Genomic DNA, 21,200 nt, shown 5'->3' with positions numbered 1-21,200 from the left:
ACCCGCCTTGAGCTTGAAGTACTAGCGGTACAATACAATTAACGACACGAATCATGATGTGCTTACCTGGCAAACGACCGTCACGTGGCTCGTTCCCAGAAGGCTTACACGTCACAATTTTAATTTTATTAAAGAAACATTTCAAATTAACCACACACACACTGACACACACACACTCGCTAGCACAAAGCGGAAATTGAAGTTGTCGCCGTTGTTTTAATCAGAATGACTCGTCACAAAATGCTGTATAGCGTAGAAGCTTGCATGGGCACCTAAACGGATAATATTTCACATCCGCAACGCACACACACACACACGCACACACACCCGCACACATACACACAAAGTGGCCAAAATTAAGGCGAGTGCAATCAACCATTTGAGGAAAATTTCCGGTTACAATTGTTGAACAATCCTTCAATTTTAGCCATTGCTGCTTTACTATTTATATGCTTGTGATGGGAGTGATTTTAAATCAATATATATATATATATATATATACAAATATATACAAATACATATATATAAATATATAAATACACACATAAGCTCAAATTACATACATCTGCTTAAGCTCGGATTGTGCTTTAGTTGATACTTTGTTTCGAATTTTAATTATTTTGATTTTTTTTTATATTCATTTAAAAACCACTAGGGTTTACCAATGGAGATATCCAAACTTTGACATCACACCATCGATATTTATCGATGTTATACAAAAGTATAGCATCCACTTGGAAGGATAGGATAATAGTGAGTAAGCCGAGCATTTAAATGATATCTTGTTTAAAACTATAAACTTACACTTTAATTATCTCTCAAATCTAAATTTTGATTAGCATTTTTAAGAAATGCCTTTTATTTTAATTCAATTCGAGTTAGTTAAGTTAAGTTAGTTTAAGTTGGCTAGTTCTAATTGTCAGATTCTGTGTTTATCATTGTCTGAGCCTATGGCTCTTCCCGCAACCTTAATTCCTGCAGGAATGCGAGTATCATTTGAGGGTTTCGATGTGTTCCCTAGGGTACTACATCTGCTCCTGGCCAAGGCGAAATACTCGGTTATGATATGGTTTAAGGGCTCTTTCTCATTATAATAAAATCGGAAGAGTTTACTACTGGCTATGCATAGTTTAGCTAGTTGGCTTCTTGGCCTACAATGTTCTTTTCGGAGACCGGTTAGTATTAAATGTCTGATTATAGCCACTTAGCAAGTTGGCTTATATGAGATTTCGTGGATAACAATTGTAGCTTGTTAAATATTGGTATAGGTTGGATATCGAGCTTACCTGTAATGGACGTTGCGGGGGACCACTCATTGAATGATGATGGTACATCACATCGTGCTTGATTTGGGAGGGCATTTGGCTATGTACATGCTGGGCTTGGTGCTTCTGTATGTCGACGGCGGCGAGAGCTTCCGCTCTGCTGAGTATGCCATCGTTGATACCCGCAAAAATATCACCCTGTATCGAAGAGAACGAACACAAATTAGTCAATTACTCAAACAGACTGTTCGAATTACAATTAGAACCGAACACTAACTTAATACAAATATCGCAAAAAACATATTGACAAAATCATACGGATATATATAAGAGACGATTCGGTGGCGGCGTCAACAAAAAGTTGGACACTTTAATCGGTATTAAATGGATGGAAACCTTAGTCAGCATTTATTTAAATATGTCGTATATGAAATCATAGAGTGTGTTTTGGTTTTGGTATTGGTTTTCTGTTTTTGGTGCGTATTAACTTACATTCTGACGTGCTGACCACGAATTGCATAATAGGGAAGCATCTTCTAATAAACGACTCTGAAAAGACGAGACAAACAGGGATAGTATATGTATGTACGAGTTTAGTTTCAGGGCGGGCGGTTATGGGGGGTTGGGTGAGGAAATAGCATCGAATTTAATTACAACATTTTGAAAGAAACATGCATGAATTTAGAGGCGGAAATTCCTTGATGTGTATCTCTCAGTTCGAGTCGTATAACCCACAAAAAAAGGGGAAACATCTTGGAGGAATATTCGTAATGTAACTTCTTATATACCATACACAGATGAAGTATATTTTAGGTTATCGATACAAATCGATTACCGGATGCTACATCCAATTACACAAATCCAAATTCCAAATGATATTTAAAATACGAAGACATATAATTGATTAACTGTTCAAATTTAATTAAGATATAATAAGCATCACAGATTTTGTTAACCAAAACGTATTTTCATGTTGAACCAATGTGGAAGTCTATTTTGTGTTCAAAAACTGGGTTCAGGGTATCTCACAGTCTCTCTCGGGTTCAAATGGAGTGTTTTGCTGGATTTTCCTCTTTAAAGATGCTATCGAGGTAGCTTGTCGAATCATTTGTGCATCTTGTACCTGATATTGATTTTTGTTAGTGTTACCTCATCCCCCGCGAGCCCCCAGCAAGCCCTACCCTTAAGGGCCTTAACGCCGTGTTTGGGTTCTAAATAAATAATATTAAAAATTCCTTGGCACTTGTTTGGGTAGCGTCGATGTGCCGATGTCGCCATTGTGGTCCTTAGTCCTTCGAGTTCATATCGATTTTAAATGCTGGAAAAAGTACATATATGCATACATACATACATAGATACATACCATATATATATATATATATATATATACATGTGTGTGTGTGTGTAACGCGCCCGAATTTTACAGTTAATCAATTATTTAGATGCGCACAAAACTTGAAAATACGATGGCGACGAGGACTCAGAACATAGTACACAACAGTTGCTCATTTGGCTGTGAAGGTTTGCGAGGCGAAAGGAGTCAATAGCTAGCTAGTAAAGAGCAGCGGCAGCAAGGACTCTCCCACATCGATAGCAACTCCGACTTCGACTCTGGCCCAGAACTCAGAACTCAGAACTGCGGACCGGAGTGGGATGACCGCAAAAAGCGTACGGCGGCCATTCAAGAAATCAAAATGTTGCGCATTTTTAATGTACATTGCGCCACCGTTATCTCTAGACGTATGTATATATACATTTTATGCATATGTATATGTGTATACCCCTCTGAGAGTGACAACTGTTTGTTTGCCCGGCTTGTCTCATTGCGACGAACGGACAAGCTAATGTCCACCGATTCCTAGTCAGTTGTTGTTGGCAGGTCGAGCCCAAGCACAGTTAAAACAAACCCTTCCCATTCCACTCACAACTCCCATAATAATTACAACTTCTGGATAGAACAAGTAAGAATTCTGTAGTCGAGCGAGCTCGATATACCAAGAGCCCAGCTCAGGTTAAATATATTCCAGTATTATCGCCAAATTTCCCTTTAAAACGTTTTGCACACTCAAATGTGAGCATGCCTGGAATTCCTCTCATTTCATATGCATGTGTGTATAGATGGTCACCAACTTGCCTGGGTGTGTATTATATATCAATTGTGGCGGAAATCGATTTATGTAGTTTGTTCAAAATAAAATTGACTTGATTTACAAGAAATTCTATTCCAAATGTCTCTGAGATCGACTAGCTTATACAGACGGGCAGACGGATAAAGCGATATTGACTCGGTGGTTGTTGCTTATCATGAATATATATATATATATATATAGGAGGTGGTTCCTTCTGCCTGTTACATGCTTCTGCATAACTTCCTTATACCCTTGTTACCCCTATATAATGGGATCAGATACCTGTTTCAGTTTGCTCTTTGTGTAATTTAAGAAAGATTCAAATTCTTATCAGACAACCGAAACAATCAAATGTACGCGTTCTCGTTTGTTTCAACTAATAATTGCAATTACAAGTGAAGCAAAGATGTACTTAATCATTATAATTCAAATAATGTCAGTCAGCTGAACACAAGCTAGCCTAATTTCAGGGAAGATACATCCACGACTACACCTTCAATAAGAAACGATGACAAATGGTAAAGTTGGCTCATGTTGAAAAGTAGGCAACAGTTTTTCATTGGCGAGGAAAACAAAGAGCAGCCGCTTAACAAGAAATTAATTTATGAATTTGAATTAATATGCGCACTCATTCATCAAAATTATTGCAGCCCGGCAACCCGCAGTACCCCGTTGCACCCCGCAGCAATACTGCAGAGTAGCCAAGTTGCGAGTTTGTGTTCCTTGACCTGACCCCACTACGAATTCGAATGCATGCCCATATCCATATACAAATACAAATACAAACACAAATTCACCTATAGGTATGTATTCCAAGGGGGTGCCTGGGGTGCTTGAGGGATGCGGTAGTGGTACACTGTACACTGTACACTGCTTTAAGGCCGCAGTGCAGGTTGACACTTGCACATAAATTCTTTATTAGTGTTATAAATTAATCAAGTTAACGGCTGCCCTGCTCATTCATTCACTTATTTTCCTTCTCGTTTCACATGCTCTGCTCTCTCTTTTTTTCGCTTGTCTTGTTATGTGTTATTTTCACTCTCACTCTGTGCGCTTTTCCGTGTGTGTGTGTGTTACTTTTTTTTTTTTTTTTTTTTTTTGCTTGTCAGCCATTTAATATTTATGATGTGTGTAAACAGATACGCAATGAATGTTGAATGAATGTTGAATTTTATCGATTCTGACTGGCGACTGCAGCCAAAAAACCTAATGCAAAAAAAAAAAAACTAAAAAAACATCAACAAGAAAAGCAACTAAATAAATACATAATAACTTGTGCAGCTTTAAGTGCAAAAATTTGGTTTAAATCAAGTTGACAGAGCAACTTCAAATGTTCCACTGATGTAGTTATTGGTTTTGCTATTGGTTTTGCCCCGATTTTTAGCAGAAAACAAATATCTGAATGCTCTTTCGCTCTGCTCTGTTGTATCATTTGGAAATCGATATTCGTGACACTGCGGTTGTTATCGAATAAGTGAAGTAAACTGAATCTGCCCGAGGTGTACGAGAGCTAATACTTCAAATAATAAATCTTAGCTCTTAAAGTTTAGTCTCGTCTGGCGATAGCAACTCGACTGTTGATGCTGCTCAGAAGTATATATAAATATTGGGGTCGGAAACGTCTCCATCAATGCGTTACAAATTCCACGAGAAAATTGTAATACCCACTTCTTTTTTATCCCCATTCAATAATAGAAAAACAGGTGAAATATTAACAGAAACGTCGAATTTCAATTCAGCTGCTTATTAATTTATTTTTGTTTTTTCTTTTTGTCTCAGCAACATTTGAAACTAACTTTATTTAGATTCAATATTTGGGTGGAATAATCATCAGATGAGCAGATCTCTTTTGCTGCCAATTCAGCATTGGCTGAAGGAAAAGTCGTGATCGTGGGCATGGCAGATGTCGATGGAGGGGAAGAGGCAGTGGAAGAAATAGTAGAGGGTGCAGATAATGGGGAAAAAGTTGATAAACATGATGATTGAGGTGAAGAGCAAGAGGAAGGTATCGAAAAACTTACGAATATCAATAAACATAAAAACGTTTAGAAAATTGTCTCTGAGTTGCAAATAGAATAAAAAAAACAACTTGAATAAATAAATAAATTATTAATTCTTAACCTTTTCCACTTCTAGCTTGATTTGGATTTGAACCCATCCAGTATATATACATATATATTTCTGATCAGCAACATATATCCCTGTTCCTTGTTGTTTCGGAATGAGCTGCATTTTTGTATAAGAAACCAAATTAATCCGATTCATCAGAAGTATTTGAATTAAGCATAATTCAGACCCAAGCTTTTTTGGCTTGGCTTGTATGTTTAAGCGGGCTAATTTACAGGGTATCTGGGCAGTCGCTTAGAACAGGGCAGCGCGGTCTTAATGCATTTTCAGAGCTCTGATCGCTTTTTGATTGGTTTGTGGCGCGTTTAATTGGCACATTTGTTGCGGCCATTTAATGCAGTTTATGAATATTTAAATCAAATTAACGGCAGGTCTCCCGTTTAGCGCTCAATGCAAACAACTGCTAACTAGGGGAGTGGAACCTGGGCAGGGGGAAGGGGAGGGGGAATGAGGGCTGTGGTGTCCTGGTCCTTCTACTTGTCCAGTCGACCGTTTGTCCATTTGTCTCTTTTTTCGCTCTTTTTTGGTCTGTGACAAATTTCCATTTAATGGACTGCAAGGCGTTAAGTGTTTGCTGTAACCAGCCAAAGAGCAATCCCCTCGCATCCCGTACCTCGTACCTCGTACCTCGCACCCTCTCCCTTCACAACGATAATGCGCTCAGTTCAACCAAGGGTAGTCAAATAAATCCTATAAATCCGCCGCTTTGATCATTCGCCTTTTGCCCTACGCTTTTTGCGCTCTCTCCTCCTGAAAGCCGAAAAGTGGCCCAAAGCAGAGTGGGGGTTGTTGGGTTGAAGGATGGTGGATGTAGTGGAGAGAAGAGAGCGAGGGCGAGGGCGGGGGGAGAGTTTGCTTCTTGTTAAATCCGATAAGCAAATGTACTTGTTGTTGTCCCTTTAAGAAGATGCGACACAACGCGACGCGACGCGTTCGTTGTTTTTATTTACAGTAAGTGTTTTTAAAGTGCCCCGTGCTCAGATTAAAATGAGCTACATCTCAAGGGGCTGGGGGATGAGGGTGATGGTGAATGGTGTATGTTGCATGGTGGATGGGTGGTGTGGGTGGCTGTGGGTTGTGTGTTATTGCATCAGGTGGAATGCGAACTGTGTGCATTGCATGCAATCAAATTTGTATACCCCTTCATATATATTCATTAAGAAATCGGTGAAGATATGTAAAATAATCTAACAGCCTAGCAGATAGGAAACGGATGCCTTTTATCTGCAAGACGGTTGTCGACCGTTTAACTCATTTCATGTAGCTCACACACAGTTGCCAGTTGCTTGATCAATTTACATCAACCGCACACACTCACAGCTGTTGTCTAAACGCCTTACACACACACAGACAGACAGAATTCTACTCATATGCATAATGGAGAGATTTTTAACCTCAGCCCAATCTTGTAGTTAGTCTGTAGTCCTAAGCCTACAGCAATGAAAGCAGTTATATAACTGTAAGGAAAATGAATGCTTGTGTTTGTTTTTGCTGCTGCTGCAAATGCATCTAAATACACACGTATAGAGAGAGAGAGAGAGAGAGAGCGGGGGAGAGAAGGAGCGAAAGAGAGAGAGGGAGAGAGCGAGAGAGCCTTCGTTTGGAGAGTTCGTTGGAGTGCGATCCACATGCAATTGCATATTGCTACGGCAGCTAATTAGCCGTCTTTTAATATTAATATATAAGCATTAATGCGCATAATATTAAAACACGTATCTCTTGTGCATTTGCTGTTGACACTCTCCAAAAGGATTAGCCTTGTTTTTCCACATGTTATGTGTGAAGTGAAAAAAGAGTTAGAGAATGATTGTGCATTATTTTCTGGTTTTTGTTGAAGTGTGTCAAATCCAAGGAGAGCATAAGCTAACTCTTTATTTGATTGTATTATGTGTTATGTAAGAAGTAATATGCAGGAAATGCAGATAATTGGAGAGAGACAGACGCAGACGATCAAGAGGGTATTGTAAGAGGTAATTTTGTTTTATAGAATTTTCTCTTATTCATGGCAAGCATGTATCCTGCCTGGGTGCAGGGTATCTGCATGTCGAGCATGTGTGCCATTTGTGTGTCCCTTTTTTCTTCTTCCTTGTTTCTTATTTGACTGGAAAAAGGTTTCAGTCTGTTTTTCGCTCTTTTTCTTTCTTTACTCATTTATGCATGCAGCTCTCTCCATCTTTGTCTCACGCTCTCTCTCTCTCTCGCTCTCTCACTCTGTCTCCCTCTCCTTCACTTGAGCATTTTTTCATGGCGACCAACGTTTTTTTTTTTGTTTGTTGTGTTATTTGTCACCCAACAATAGTTAATAAATATTTAATGCACATAAATTACAAAACGCTTTTCAAGGTTACGCCCATCTTTTGCTAACTTGGCGCCATTAGCGACACCAGCAACCAGCACCAACAACAATAGAAAAAAAGACAACCCATATAGCCCTCCTCCCCATTGCCACAACCAGCCCCTCCCCCTACCAAATAGAGCCCATAACAATACCATTAACGATGAGCGGCTGACATTTGAGCAATAATTAAGACAAATATTTATTTGCTACTTATTTTAAGTTCCATTTTCCTACTTATATATACCCTTTACTCAATAGATGAACGGGTAGCTCTAAGCTCTTTGCTAATTTTTTCATAATCAAGCTATAAATATTTTTAATCTTAGTGTTATAGAATATATACCATGGGTCTATGAAGATATATGCATGCAAAAAAGCCACAGGGTATTTTCTAGTCGGGCGTATTATATATTATGCTACATATTGCATATTTTTGGTAGTTATCTCTCTGTTGTTTATTATGAAGTCAAGCCGGCTCATTGAGTAAATACAATTTCGGGTCAACATTTTTAACGTTGAAATATTGGAGTGGGTCTTCCAAACGGGGAAACAATCCTTAGAATACCAGCAAGAAAACAAAAAACAGGATCTGATGCCAAATCAATGAATTACGAAGAGCACTTCGGATTGTAATTCCCAATTAAATAGAATTGCAAATTAATCAATGCCAAAGAAATATGCAGCTCTCATGGCCAAAATAAGGTTTGTACATTGAAAATTTGCATTCATAAAAACACATATGTATCAGTAGGACTTTTCGAACATTTCCATTTTTGGGTTTTGACGCTGTGTTAATTCATTTATGGCAACGAATTCCTCTGACAAAATGCTACACGGAATTGAATAGACATTGCTTTGTATACATACTTTGAAAAGGTGAATTTTTTAATACCATTTTTAGATACATATCAAGTTCGATAAGTTGAACTGCCATCCTTGCTTGTATTTATCAGACTAGTTCTCGGTTTCAATTCGAATCCTAGCAAAAAGCCATTATTAAATGCCTCAGCAGATCTGACGATAACAAAGTTTCACAATAATAATAAATAAATAGAAAAAATAGATTTATTCCTCTGAAATTTAAATGATATATTTGTTCGATTTTAATAGGTACTTCTAAGATTTCACAGCTGAGCTTAAATTAATAATTTTTGGTGAAAACTATATTCGATCTGCGCATTTCATGCGAGAGTATAAAAAGTTATATATTCCTCATCATAGTTCACATAGCAGGAAATTCATTCAGGCATATATTCAGAATATACTTTTAAGCTAACAATACTTGCTTCGAAAATACAAATTTGGAAAAAAAATCGTTCTACAAAATAAATATAACTTCGAAAATAAAGATGCAACTGCGATCAGGACGCATTGTTAATTACGTGGAAACAAGAAAAAAACGCGCATATCGAAAGCAACCAAAGATGCAATTGCGCTCAGGGAGCTTCCTTAACCAAATTCAAAGGTATTTAAAGATTTACTGTTTAACTTATCAGTCAGAGCTTAACAACATTCTATTTCCAGGAAGGCTTGGTTCACGATCGGGCTAATAATATTTTTCATTATATTTACTATACTATATATTTATTTTGGAGAGTGATGTCTCTCTTTAGACATCGCTTTCAGTTGGTTGGATTGTTAGAATAGGTGTATGTAGCTTTCAATTTCTGATAATTATAATTGTTCCACAAATAAACCACTCCGAACCAGCTGAAATTGTAAAATAAAATAAAAATAAAAAAAAAATGAAAAGGGGCAACAAAATTGAATTGATTGATTCCTTGCAACCCATTTGATTCACTTCGGCACAAAATAATAGTAATAAAAAAAGGACTTCAAATTGAATTGCAAAATTTGAAGAAAGAAAGCAACACAAAATTAGACTTCAGCAACAAGAACAACAAAGAGACAAACCGAGTGAATGACTTCAACAATATATATATTGAATAGACATTAGTCAGATCATTTATTATCGTTGTACCCAAGTCAATCTTTATTCTTAGCCCATAGCTGTACAAAAGCAAGTTTATTAAACTTTAGTTGTCAACAGAGGCAAAGTTCAACTTCAACAAATTTGGGCAAAATAAAAATATAAAAATTGTAGTTAAATTAAATTAATATAAATTAAGATTAAGTTGCCAAATTGTGGCTTAAGATTTCACTACGAAGCTTAAATTATCAGTTTTTAGTGCAAATTACAAATTTAGTTACATTTTGTGAACAGTCAAATTACCAGTTTGAAATTGCAGCTTTTATTGCTATCGGAAATAAATTTTTATCGAGATGCCCATTTATCGATCAAAGTAAGTTAACTTGATATATGCATTTCATGCGACATTTAGATCATGCCCGAGAGTATAAAAAGTTATATATTCCTAATCATAGTTCACATAGCAGGAAATTCATTCAGGCATATGAATATACTTTTAAGCTGACAATACTGGCTTCGAAAATACAAATTTGGAAAAAAAATCGTTTTACAAAATAAATATAACTTCGAAAACAAAGATGCAACTGCGATCAGGACGCATTGTTAATTACGTGGAAACAAGAAAAAAACGCGCATATCGAAAGCAACCAAAGATGCAATTGCGCTCAGGGAGCTTCCTTAACCAAATTCAAAGGTATTTCAAGATTTACTGTTTAACTTATCAGTCAGAGCTTAACAACATTCTATTTCCAGGAAGACTTGGTTCACGATCGGGCTAATAATATTTTTCATTATATTTACTATACTATATATTTATTTTGGAGAGTGATGTCTCTCTTTAGACATCGCTTTCAGTTGGTTGGATTGTTAGAATAGGTGTATGTAGCTTTCAATTTCTGATAATTATAATTGTTCCACAAATAAACCACTCCGAACCAGCCGAAATTGTAAACGGTCATAGCTTATTATTATCTACATATGTACAAACATGTAACCCAGATACAAATATACAGACATATGTGCAGTCAAACTTATAAATGTTTTGCTTGCATTGCAACTAACATTTTTCTTCGTCCAGGTTGCATCGTGATTCCTTGTGGTTTCATCACACTAACGCCTACTCCTATATATATATATATATATAATTAACTACGAAATGAAAGTGGTATTCTTGAAGTGAACCCATAGACCAATAGATCCACAGTTCCGTCGCAAAACTCATATTGCAGAACTTTGAGACACATTGTAAATAATCTAGCTTTCAAGTATCGAAATGAGGTTTTATCGATTTGCATTAATCGATATTAAGGGGAATGAAAACAAGTCTTTGATCTTCTACTATGATGTACGATAAAACTACGACGTCTAAAATTAATTGTGATTGACCAAGAAAGAAATATTAACAGATATTTAAAAGTTTTAAGTTAAGAGGAACATTTGAACTTTGCTCACTGATAGACTATTTGTTCTAAGTGTGTGTGTGTGTGTGTGTGTGTGTGTGTGTATATATAAATATATGTGTATGTATATATATGTGTGTGTGTGTAGGGAGTAGGCGGTTTTAACCAATTGAGAATACTTTATGGGGCATTGTTAGCTTAGATGCAAACTGTTCGATTACTTACAGATGGATTTGGCATACAGCGTCGCATCTGCTCCGAACTTCGATAGGATGGACTGTAGCGTCCTGGAAAACAACTGGGCGCTGACATTTTCATTTTATCCGTTGTCGAATACATCGACATTGTCATACAGCCGCCGACGAAATCCTCCTCCAGCTTGAACGCCCTTGAGGCGTCGAATGTTGTTGGCGAGTAAATTTTGAAGCACTTACTTTGACAACTTGCAACGAGTGTCCTGCAATGCAATGCAGGACGCCAAATCTGTATGTATATATATATATATATATATATATATATATATAATATATAATATATATATGTATATATATATATAAATTTATATGATATATATGTATATCGGCCGATGAAATAACTCTCTCTTTCTCTCTTTGATCTGGCTATTGAACTCTTTATTTTTATTTTTTTTTTAATTTTTGCACTGTTTTAAAATTTTTGCACTGATTTTTTTTGTTGCTTTCGTTTCGGAGTTTTGAATACTGATCAAAAAATATCACAAGAAAAAAAATTGATTAGGTATTTGTTTTGCCGTCGGCGCTGCTGCGTATGCGTATGTGTTGTGTGTATTGTGTGTGTGTAGCAAATGACGTTAAAAAAAAACAATAACAACGACAACAAGAAGAATAATAAGAAACACTGCACAATGCGGCGCGCTTATCAATATTATAAATATTGCCAGCCCACTGACTGTAATTGAGCGTATTTCGATGGCCGATAACCGATGACCGATAACCGGCGCGATGACCAGCAGCGATTGACAACAAACGAGAAACTCGAAACGCGTAACGAGGAACTCGATACTCGAAACGACGACAACACGACGAGACGACACTACGTTTGGGTCTGAGTTAAGCGCTGGCAGCGTAAGCACTGTTTACCGTTAACCTTTAACCGTTAACCGTTATGCACGTAAGCCGACGCTACGTCGCTGCACACAACCCGCGATAGCTTTGACGCTGTGCTGTGCTGTGCTGGGCCGAGCTGAGCTTAACTTTTGCCCAAAAGCCGCGCTTAAAGTTCTCTCTTCTTCTTCTTTTGCTGCTCTCTCTCTCTCTCTCTCTGTGCTGCTTGCAGTGTTTTTTTTTGTGCTTGCAGTTTGTGCTGCTTGCAGCTCTCTTTTTGTGTTTTTGTCGCTCGCACAGCTGTTCTCTGCATATATATATAAGCGAGTGGGTGTGAGTGAGTGTATGTGTGTGTGTGTGTGTGTGTGTGATGTGTCTGTGTGTGTGTGTGTGTCTGTGTATTAGATCGCAAACAGAAAACTAAACGCAACGCGAACAGATTTCACACTACTAGACAAGCGCACGTTGTGTTGTGTGATAAAGAATTCTATGATGAGTTTCGCTAACTTCACCGACTTTATTTTCAATGGGTAGGACACGTTTTCATTATTCAGCAGCCGAACTGGGGGGCGTGCCCAAAGCGGCCACCCCTACAAAATGGCAGCAGCAACAGCAACAGCAGCAGCTCCCACATATCTCTATATATAGAAAGCGAACGATTGCTTAACGCTGATTGGCCAGCACAGCGACGTTGACGTCGACGGCGACGCCAGCGATTGTTTCGTTCAGCTGGAATTGGGCAGAAGCGGCAGCGAGCCAACTTGACGAAGCCAATATGACGGCGACGCTACTATTTTGCCAGCGTCTGCGTACTCGCTGTCACACACACACACACTCACACATGCAGACTGGCAAACACTTATACGCATGCAGCCATCCAGCCATCCAGTCGTAGCCAAAAATAAAAAGAAGTCAAAGTATGACAAAAAATACCCCTAAAACATCAGCAGCAGCACCAGCAGTAACAGAAGCAGCATTCTCTGCTTTCCTCTCCATACTTCCCCTCTCTCTCCCTCTGTCACTCTCTCTTTCTCTCTCTCTCGCTCTCTCCCTTTCGCTCTCTCAGCACACACTGCGATGCTCGCCTGTGTCCGGCATATGGCACAATTTTTTTTTGGGAGCGTTAATAACAAAAGGCACAAAACACGGCCCAACAATGGGCAGCTTGTCAGTGGCAGGAGGATGGAGAGGGAGGGGGGGGTGAGTTAGGGGGTTAACGCCTACCTATGACACCCCTCCCATCCTCTCCTATCTCCTCCCATCCTCTCCCATCTCGCCGCCCCCCTGTTAATACATTGTATTGGCAAAGTGCGAGTGTGTTAAATGCATATGCAGCACATCGCCATTGCGCATACAGGGTGCTCAGGGTGCTCAGGGTGCTCAGGGGGTCAGAGTGCTCCGTCGACTGCAATCAGCTCGCAGATCCTAGATATATATATACACATATAAATTCATATATCTATATAAAACTTGTTAAATTCTGCAGTGTATCCTCGGTAATTGGTAACACTTGCTTCGAAATTACAAAAAAAAATTAAAACACAAAAAATGTTTTATTTTCAATATATATTCTTATCAAGTCTCCAAAATTAGCTACCGTTTCTAGGTATGTTTTTAATAACTTGCCCTTTTTTCTCAATTATCGAGCGTCCACTGTAGATGCATACACACCTACATAGATATTGCTAGATATACCCTTAAAAATATTGTATTATATTTCAAAACGTATAATTTTATTTCATTTTCAGTTAACATTTTTTTTCGTCTTAAACGATTTCATTTAAAAATTCTAAAATTTCTTGAATTCAAAAATCGTATTTTTCACAGAATTTTTGTCGTTCTCTTATTGCTAAGGGATATTATTGAAAGCTCCTTAAAACTTGTCGATGAAAATCATTATTTTCAAATAGTATTGATAATAAAATGTGAGCTGATTCAAAATTTTTTTTGTAATTTTTTTTTGCATAGTGTCTTCATTGTGCAAAATACAAAACAAACAAACATTTCTTCGTTATAATCGCTTATAATTTTCGCATTGGTGGCGCCATCTATGTGTGATGCCTAAATCACTGCTCATCAAATTTCAAAAGCTTGCAGGACCTTTGTGCGGTAAGCTGGATGAAAAAGTTGCTGGCCTTGATGAAACGTTGCTTAAGCTTTTGCTCGAAGCTTGCGTGGCCAAGCACAAAAGCTGACAGGACATTTAGTCCTTGCTAAATTGGAGCTCAATGTAGACTAGACTTTGAAGTGCAAAGTTTTATTGGGTTACGCGTTGGCAGAGAATGCTTTAACCGCAGGAAAATCCTTGAACTCAACCCCAATAATGGAAATACAAAAAGATATTGTTTTTGTTCGTTTTGGTTTTGTACAATTTTGTAACATGATCATTTGTTTGTTATATTCAATAAATTTTTCAATTGTAGAATCGTGTGTATAAAATTTTTTACAAGGATAGTCGAGTATTCGGGAGTACACAGTATAAACAGAGTAATATCAGTGGAATACACATATATATATACATATATGTATGCATATACATATAAAACATATAGATATACATATACATGTACATATACATATATACAATTATGCATATAAACGTATTTAGTATGAGCGATGAAGCACAACATGGCGTATAATGAATTTAATAAATTCGTTCAGGAATCATAATACCTTTTAACTTTAAACTGTTTTCTTCACTTCACTTTACGTTCGTTGCTCGCATTATTATTACAACTCCTACAACCTATGCTAAAACAAAAGAAAAAGTAAGCCGTACATTAGCATATATAACTCTATACGTATCAGAGAGCTGTGCCGATATACATATATTGACAACAATATTCACTTAAAGCTTTCTTGTTCTACGCGTCCCCATTTTGAATTTGGTATATCTTGAGAAAAGTTCGTTTCTTGCAATGCCAAGTAAGGAAGTTAGGATGTACATATATAACAAACTAACTAAATTCTTATTCTTTCTCAAACCACCATAATATAACCTAACCTACTTGGCTTTCATTTGTCAGAGAGCATTTGAATTTGCCCATCAGAAGTGGGAAAAAATTAAAGAGACATTGGGATGATGTTGTCTGGAATATATCTACTACATCAGAGTTAGATATAAGTATATATACTCATAGCCTAACCCGAGTCTCGTAGCTCGCGAAGAGAGGGAAACACCAGTTTCGCTCTCTGGCTCAAGTCTCTCTGATACATAAATATATATATATATATATATATATACATATATATATTTATTAATTTATTTGTTTTTAACTAAGTAAGACGCTAAAAGCAGCAGCGAAAGTAACGGAAAAACGATTACAAATATTATTGTGTTCTTTTCTTTTTCTACTTGTTCTTCTTCTTCTTCTTCTTCTTCTATAACTTATACATTTTCTTCGATTGTGATCTAATATGGTCCTAATTAATGTTGACTTGGGCAGCAGCAAAGACGTGTTCGCGAGGAGAAAAAAAAAAATAATATATATATATATATATAGAACTGTTGTTGCTCTTAGGTGGTTTTTGTTTTTAAGTATTATTTTTGCTTTGCTTTGCTTTGCTTTGCTTATTGCTCGTTGCTCAAAAATCGTCTTCGTGTGTGAAATGAATTTAGTCTAGATTCTTAATCGTAAAGTGGCTAAGTGGCCAACTGATGTTAATCCTGTCGGCCCAGCAAACTGTAGACAATGCGACGACGCGTGCCTAGCTCCGCCCGCATTGCATCCGTATACGGATCGAAGGAGAGGAGTCGCTTCTTACGCCGGAAGATGCCCTCCTTGCGCATGATGGCGCAGCGCAGCAGGGCCTCATTGATTGGATAGTCGAGGAAGTCGAGTATTTGGCGCAGCTCCCGCTCCGTGTTGTGCACCAGATCGTCATAGAACACAACCTTGATGCTGCCAGTGAAATTGCGTGCCCAGCTGAGATTCATTGTCTCCCAGCCCTTGAGCTTATTGCTGACAAACTGTTGCCAATCTGCAAAGAAACACAACAAATAAATAAGACGACAATGAAATGAGTGCAAGGCTTAAGTATTGGGTGTGCCATGCAAGTACCGATCAGCGCGAAGTGATATATATATATAAATAAGCTCTTGAAGTTAAGAATCGGAGTCGGAATCAGAACCGAAATTCAACTTATTTTTTTCTTAACTCATACAAAATGAGAATAATAAACTCTGCAAAGATATAAGAGTATAACGGTATTAAGCAGGTTTTGGTTAAATCAATCATTAATTATCGGGCATAAATACATATATTTAACTAGGTCGATATTTGAAAATTTTGGACGGAGGTCTGCAAGGCAATGTTATTTAGGCGTAATTTCTTGTTGCCAGTTTGAATACAGACACATGAATCACAAACACACACCAAGGTATCGGGATCAGTTATAATGATGTTCCGCTACGATATGTTTTGGTTCCGTTGCGGACAAATAATATCAACTTATAAATTTAGATTCTGTTTCCGATCCTCATTCTGAATTTCAATCGGCTTCCGATGCCGATTCTGGACTCGGTCTGACACTTTGGTTAATTGCGTTGAACGATTCCTGTTCCGGTTCGGGTTCCGGTTCCGTACGATTTATATAGGATTTGCTTAAGTGCTCTTACATTTGCCCTTTGTGCGCCTGTAGCGATCGGGTGATGCGAATCCAATATGACCGCCGCTCTGGCGATTGAATTCGGCGATGATCGCCTTTTCGGGATCGCGCACCAAGAGTATTGCTTTGGAGAAGGGCGCCCAGGCCTTGGGGCCCCATTCGTGCGTCTTTACCAATAATACTGAGCTATTGCACACGTTCTCCGCCGGGAAGCCCGTCTTTAGCAGGCCGTAGTCCTTGTAAATGCTGCCCGTCAATATGCCCGTCGCCTGCTGCAGCAGATATCGCAGCCACGTGTTCCCACTCCCCGGAAAACTGGCCAAGGCGGTCAGCAAGGGTGATGCAGAGATACCCTGTATATCCTGTATACCCTGTAACTGCAGACTGGCACTTATATCGCTGGGCAGAGCAGCTGCAAAGGCAGGCGATTTCATTATTAATCAGTTAAATGGAAATCTGTATTTGTAATACTTGATTCAAGTAGTTAATTAACCACTAAACACATTACTTGAAGTAAGAGCTTTAATTCTTATTTCAAGTGCTCAAATTCATATCAGTTTCAGATCAAGCAGTTAAAAGTAAAGAAATGCTTGTAAGCAGTATTTTGAGACTTGTTTTTAGTTATGAACGCATCGCTTGTAGCCAATACTCACTGTAGTAGTCGCCCGCCTTGTAATCTGTGTAATTTGGAAGATCGCGATTTAGATACTTGAGGTCGCGACACCAGCGAATTGTCATCTTGCGACTGGGCATTGGGAACCGGGGACTATGAAAGCTGGAGAACTGCAATCATACAAAACACAAACTTCACATGTAGAGAAAGAGAGAAAGGGAGAGAGAGAGAGAGAGAGAGATGTCACCTCGGCAAATCGTTCGATGCGTGTGCGTTTCGGATGAGAGCCGGGTATATTGTTCATGGATAGAAATAGGACACCGCCTATATAGATAATGATTGTTGCCGAGACACCGAAAAAGCGCCAGCCTTGCAGTGCCATAACGCCGCCTTTGCATTACTGAGAGAGAGAGAGAGAGAGAGAGATGAGGATATATATATATATGGTTGATAATTGTATACATAGTAATTATGACAATTGTTTACTTCAAGTGGCCAAATTCTGATAATGCTCTCGCTTGGTCTATAAACAAAGCCCCACTGAAACTGAAACTGAAACTGAACTGAGCTGAAAGTAAACCAGAAGCCATGATTTTCATACCCTGCACCCATTATAATTGCAAAAAGGGGTATAACTATAACTAGTATATAGTTATGTCGAAGTATGTAACAGACAGATGAAAGCAATTTCGATTATATATATACATATATCTAGCCATGTATGTTTGTCTCTTCGTCTGTCCGCCTGCCTCTCCGTGAACAAAACGGAGTCGGAAACATTAAGAGCTACAGACTTCAATAATGTAGAGTATAAGCTTACATTTTATTGATGATTCGACTCCCCGAATATCGAGCTGATTTGTAATATGCCTGGAAAAATGGTTAATCAGCATAGCGTGCCATGCATTTAATAGCTGGCTGCAGCGTATCTCCCAGTCGAGCTCTTCCCACTAGCGCAATCTTGCTTGTTGTTTTTTTATTTTGTTGATTTTGCTATGGAGACGATACCAAAAAAAAAAAAAAAAAAAAACAAGAGAGAAAAGAAACAAAATGCGCAAGGACTAAACGACGCCATTGCCTCAATCCTCAATTCACAATTCTGAAGCCTCGAGCCTCAGCTCTTTTACTGGCAACACCCGACCACCTCTTCCCTCACCCCATAACATCGACAACGCCCCAAAACGGGGTCGCACTTGAACCGCAACTGAAAAAAAGAAAAGACAACTAGACTGAAGGAGATGTCTTGGCTATGCCGAAGATTAAATACCCTCGCAGTGCAAAGTTGAACTTCTCACTGGGCGAATACCCTGCAGCCGGCAACTCTGAAGATATTTTTCAGCTTTAAGAAGCCAACAGATAAATGAAAATAAGTACCTTCTATAAGCCGCAAATATTCTGATTATGCTCAGTGAGAGATGCCCAACTCGAGCACTTTAAAATCAATTCGATTTGATTAAAGAAAAATCATTTTTAAGTTTATAACGGGTAAGCAACTAAGTGCTTGAGATAAAAGCAAAATAAATAATAATAGTGGGGCTTAAAACTACCTTCAAGTCGTTGTGCAGTTACAGTTGAGTATACCCCATTATGGAGTGGCAGTGAGTACAGGGTATTTTTGGTTGAAAAGGCTACACTGTAGCATGCCTTGTCATGCCGCCTGCCTTGATACCGAACTATGAAATTCTTTCAGCATGAAATCCACAAATACACACACACACATATGAGTGTGTATGTGAGCAAAGACGAGCAACAAAAATGCGAAAATTTATGCAACAGCTGGGCAAATAGTATTCAACGAGGGTCAACCCATTCCTTTTCCACATACGGCATATAATTTATATATCAAGCACAATGCATTAGTATTGGTGAGCTAAAGCTAGCAACAAAAAATTTAAAACATTATTCTTAAACAAAAAAAAAAGTCAAAGAGCATTTTGGTTTTCTAGTTTCCAGAATATAATTCGTATAAGAATTTGATCAATAAATGATTTTTTTATTTATTCAATTGTTTTTTATGTATATTCTTCTGGAAACTAAAAAACCAAAACCCTATTTGGAATTTTCTTTCTTTTCTTAGAAACTCTCTGTCTGTAACTTCAAACAAACCAAATCGAGTTTGGGTATCGGTTCCAGTTCTGATATATATTTTGTATGGAAATTATTTCGGTAATTCGTTTCACTATTGGAACCTTGCGGTACAAGACAAAGAGTGCACAGTGCTGTACCGCTATGATATTTTGGTTAGTAATAATATCAGATCAGATTTGTAAGAAAATGTTGAATTTTTGTTCCGATTTCCGTTCGAAATTTCAATTGGTCACGTTCGGCTAACGGTTCCGGTTCCGGCTTAAAACACTGCTTAAAACACTACCTCTAAGTCAACATTAGGAACATTTATTTGCACATTTTAGGTAAATATGCTTAAGAATTCGCTTACGATATTTTCGAAATTGTCACTTTTTGTATGCGAGCAAGTTTTGAAACCACCCGCCGGAAACTAGTTCATGATGAAAGCGGACCAAACCAAAAGCCCAAACTGACAATATCATAAAATGCCAGGCACTAAAAAAAAGGGGCGAATAAAATACACTAAAACGGAAAGCAAAATAAAAGTAGAACAACTAAATAAGAAAAGAGTGAAAATAAAAATGGGGAATTCCATTGAATAAATCATTTCATTGTTTTGCGGCATATAAATCAGATTGGCCACCAGCACCATCTTTCCCCTTTCCCCTTCCCCAACGCACATTAGCGGGCCAAACACCAACCCTAACCAACATCAATCCACTCCCCCCCGCCCTCCCTCCCTCTTTCGCCTATCCATAGAACTCTCCCCTCGACAATTTAGCAGGTGAAGTAAAGAGCAAAAGTCCAGAGTTAAGCAGAGTTCGCTGCAGTTTTCCACATATGTATGTATGTCTGTGTGTGCGTGTGTGTGTGTATGCCCAACCGGAATTTACATAATTACAATCGGAGAGTGTGGGGACGGGGGGAGGTTGGAGGAGTACCCCTTATACAGGCCATTTCAATTTAAGCACTGGGCAACTGGGAACTGGGAACTGGGGAACAGCAAATCAAATAAACAACCAGGAACTTTTATGCTATGAATCACAACAACAAAATGCTAGCAAAAAACACATATATATTTATATATATATATATAGAAAATCACAACACTTTGCGCAAGCTTTTCGAGCACACACACACGCACGCATACACACGCACACACACTTGAGATTTTAGCAAATGTAAACAAATCATTTTTGTTGTGTTTTGTTTGAAATTTCACTTACCGATTCCGCTTCCGCTCACCGCTCTGCTCTCTGCACACACACACACAAACAAACACACACACACACACACACACACGCAACACACACGCAACACACACGCAACACACACGCAACACACACACCCGCACACACACACGTCAAACTACCGTTACATGCCAGTGATTTTGTAAACAAAATCCCCAAAACAACGCACACATATTTTCTAATTTTCTGTTTGCCGTCTTTCGTTTTTCGTTTTCTAATTTACAATTTCTGTTATTAAACCAAAAAACACAAAAAAAATTTGAATGCAATTTTTGGTTGATTGTTCTTTTTTTTTTTTTTGGGATTTTCACCGCGTCGATTGATGAGTGTTGAGTGCTGAGTGTCGAGTGCTGACTGTGCCCCGTGTTGTGGCGACTCTCGGCGATGCGTT

At 38.2% G+C, this 21,200-nt stretch overlaps 2 protein-coding genes across 5 annotated transcripts in view; both read right to left on the bottom strand.

Annotated features, from left to right (window-relative positions):
• Positions 1 to 11,647, bottom strand: part of LOC6569453 (inhibitory POU protein) — a 34,445-nt gene extending 22,798 nt beyond the window's left edge. For 2 of the 4 annotated variants that reach the window (XM_043216205.1, XM_032741395.1), the window contains exons 1-3: positions 11,415 to 11,647; positions 1,758 to 1,814; positions 1,287 to 1,463 (exon numbers count right to left, since the gene is read on the bottom strand). In XM_043216205.1, coding sequence (XP_043072140.1) covers positions 1,287 to 1,463; positions 1,758 to 1,814; positions 11,415 to 11,540 — 360 coding nt within the window. In that variant the 5' untranslated portion in view covers positions 11,541 to 11,647. The remainder of the gene's footprint in view (positions 1 to 1,286; positions 1,464 to 1,757; positions 1,815 to 11,414) is intronic. The other 2 variants (XM_043216206.1, XM_043216207.1) reach the window with 1 other exon arrangement.
• Positions 11,648 to 15,614: 3,967 nt separating this feature from the next.
• Positions 15,615 to 21,162, bottom strand: LOC6569375 (WSCD family member CG9164). The gene is made up of 5 exons (XM_001995745.3): positions 20,786 to 21,162; positions 17,740 to 17,892; positions 17,533 to 17,662; positions 16,890 to 17,291; positions 15,615 to 16,252 (listed from the first exon to the last, which is right to left on the bottom strand). The coding sequence occupies exons 2-5, from the start codon at positions 17,872 to 17,874 to the stop codon at positions 15,933 to 15,935; spliced, it is 987 nt and encodes a 328-aa protein (XP_001995781.1). The 5' UTR covers positions 17,875 to 17,892; positions 20,786 to 21,162; the 3' UTR covers positions 15,615 to 15,932.
• Positions 21,163 to 21,200: the final 38 nt, after the last annotated feature.

This window comes from Drosophila grimshawi, unplaced genomic scaffold (genome assembly GCF_018153295.1).
Source record: "Drosophila grimshawi isolate 15287-2541.00 unplaced genomic scaffold, ASM1815329v1 contig_848, whole genome shotgun sequence".
NCBI classification, from domain to species: Eukaryota; Metazoa; Arthropoda; class Insecta; order Diptera; family Drosophilidae; genus Drosophila; species Drosophila grimshawi.
The sequence above is the reverse complement of the archived record's forward strand: the minus strand, read 5'-3'. Positions and strand labels throughout refer to the sequence as shown.

Excerpts from the sequence above, each read along its gene's own strand:
- LOC6569375 (XM_001995745.3), bottom strand. The coding sequence starts at position 17,874 with ATGGCACTGCAAGGCTGGCGCTTTTTCGGTGTCTCGGCAACAATCATT. Across the intron at positions 17,663-17,739 it reads GCATCGAACGATTTGCCGAG|TTCTCCAGCTTTCATAGTCC; the intron begins GTGACATCTCTC and ends GTATGATTGCAG. Across the intron at positions 16,253-16,889 it reads CAGGCGCACAAAGGGCAAAT|ATTGGCAACAGTTTGTCAGC; the intron begins GTAAGAGCACTT and ends GTTTCTTTGCAG.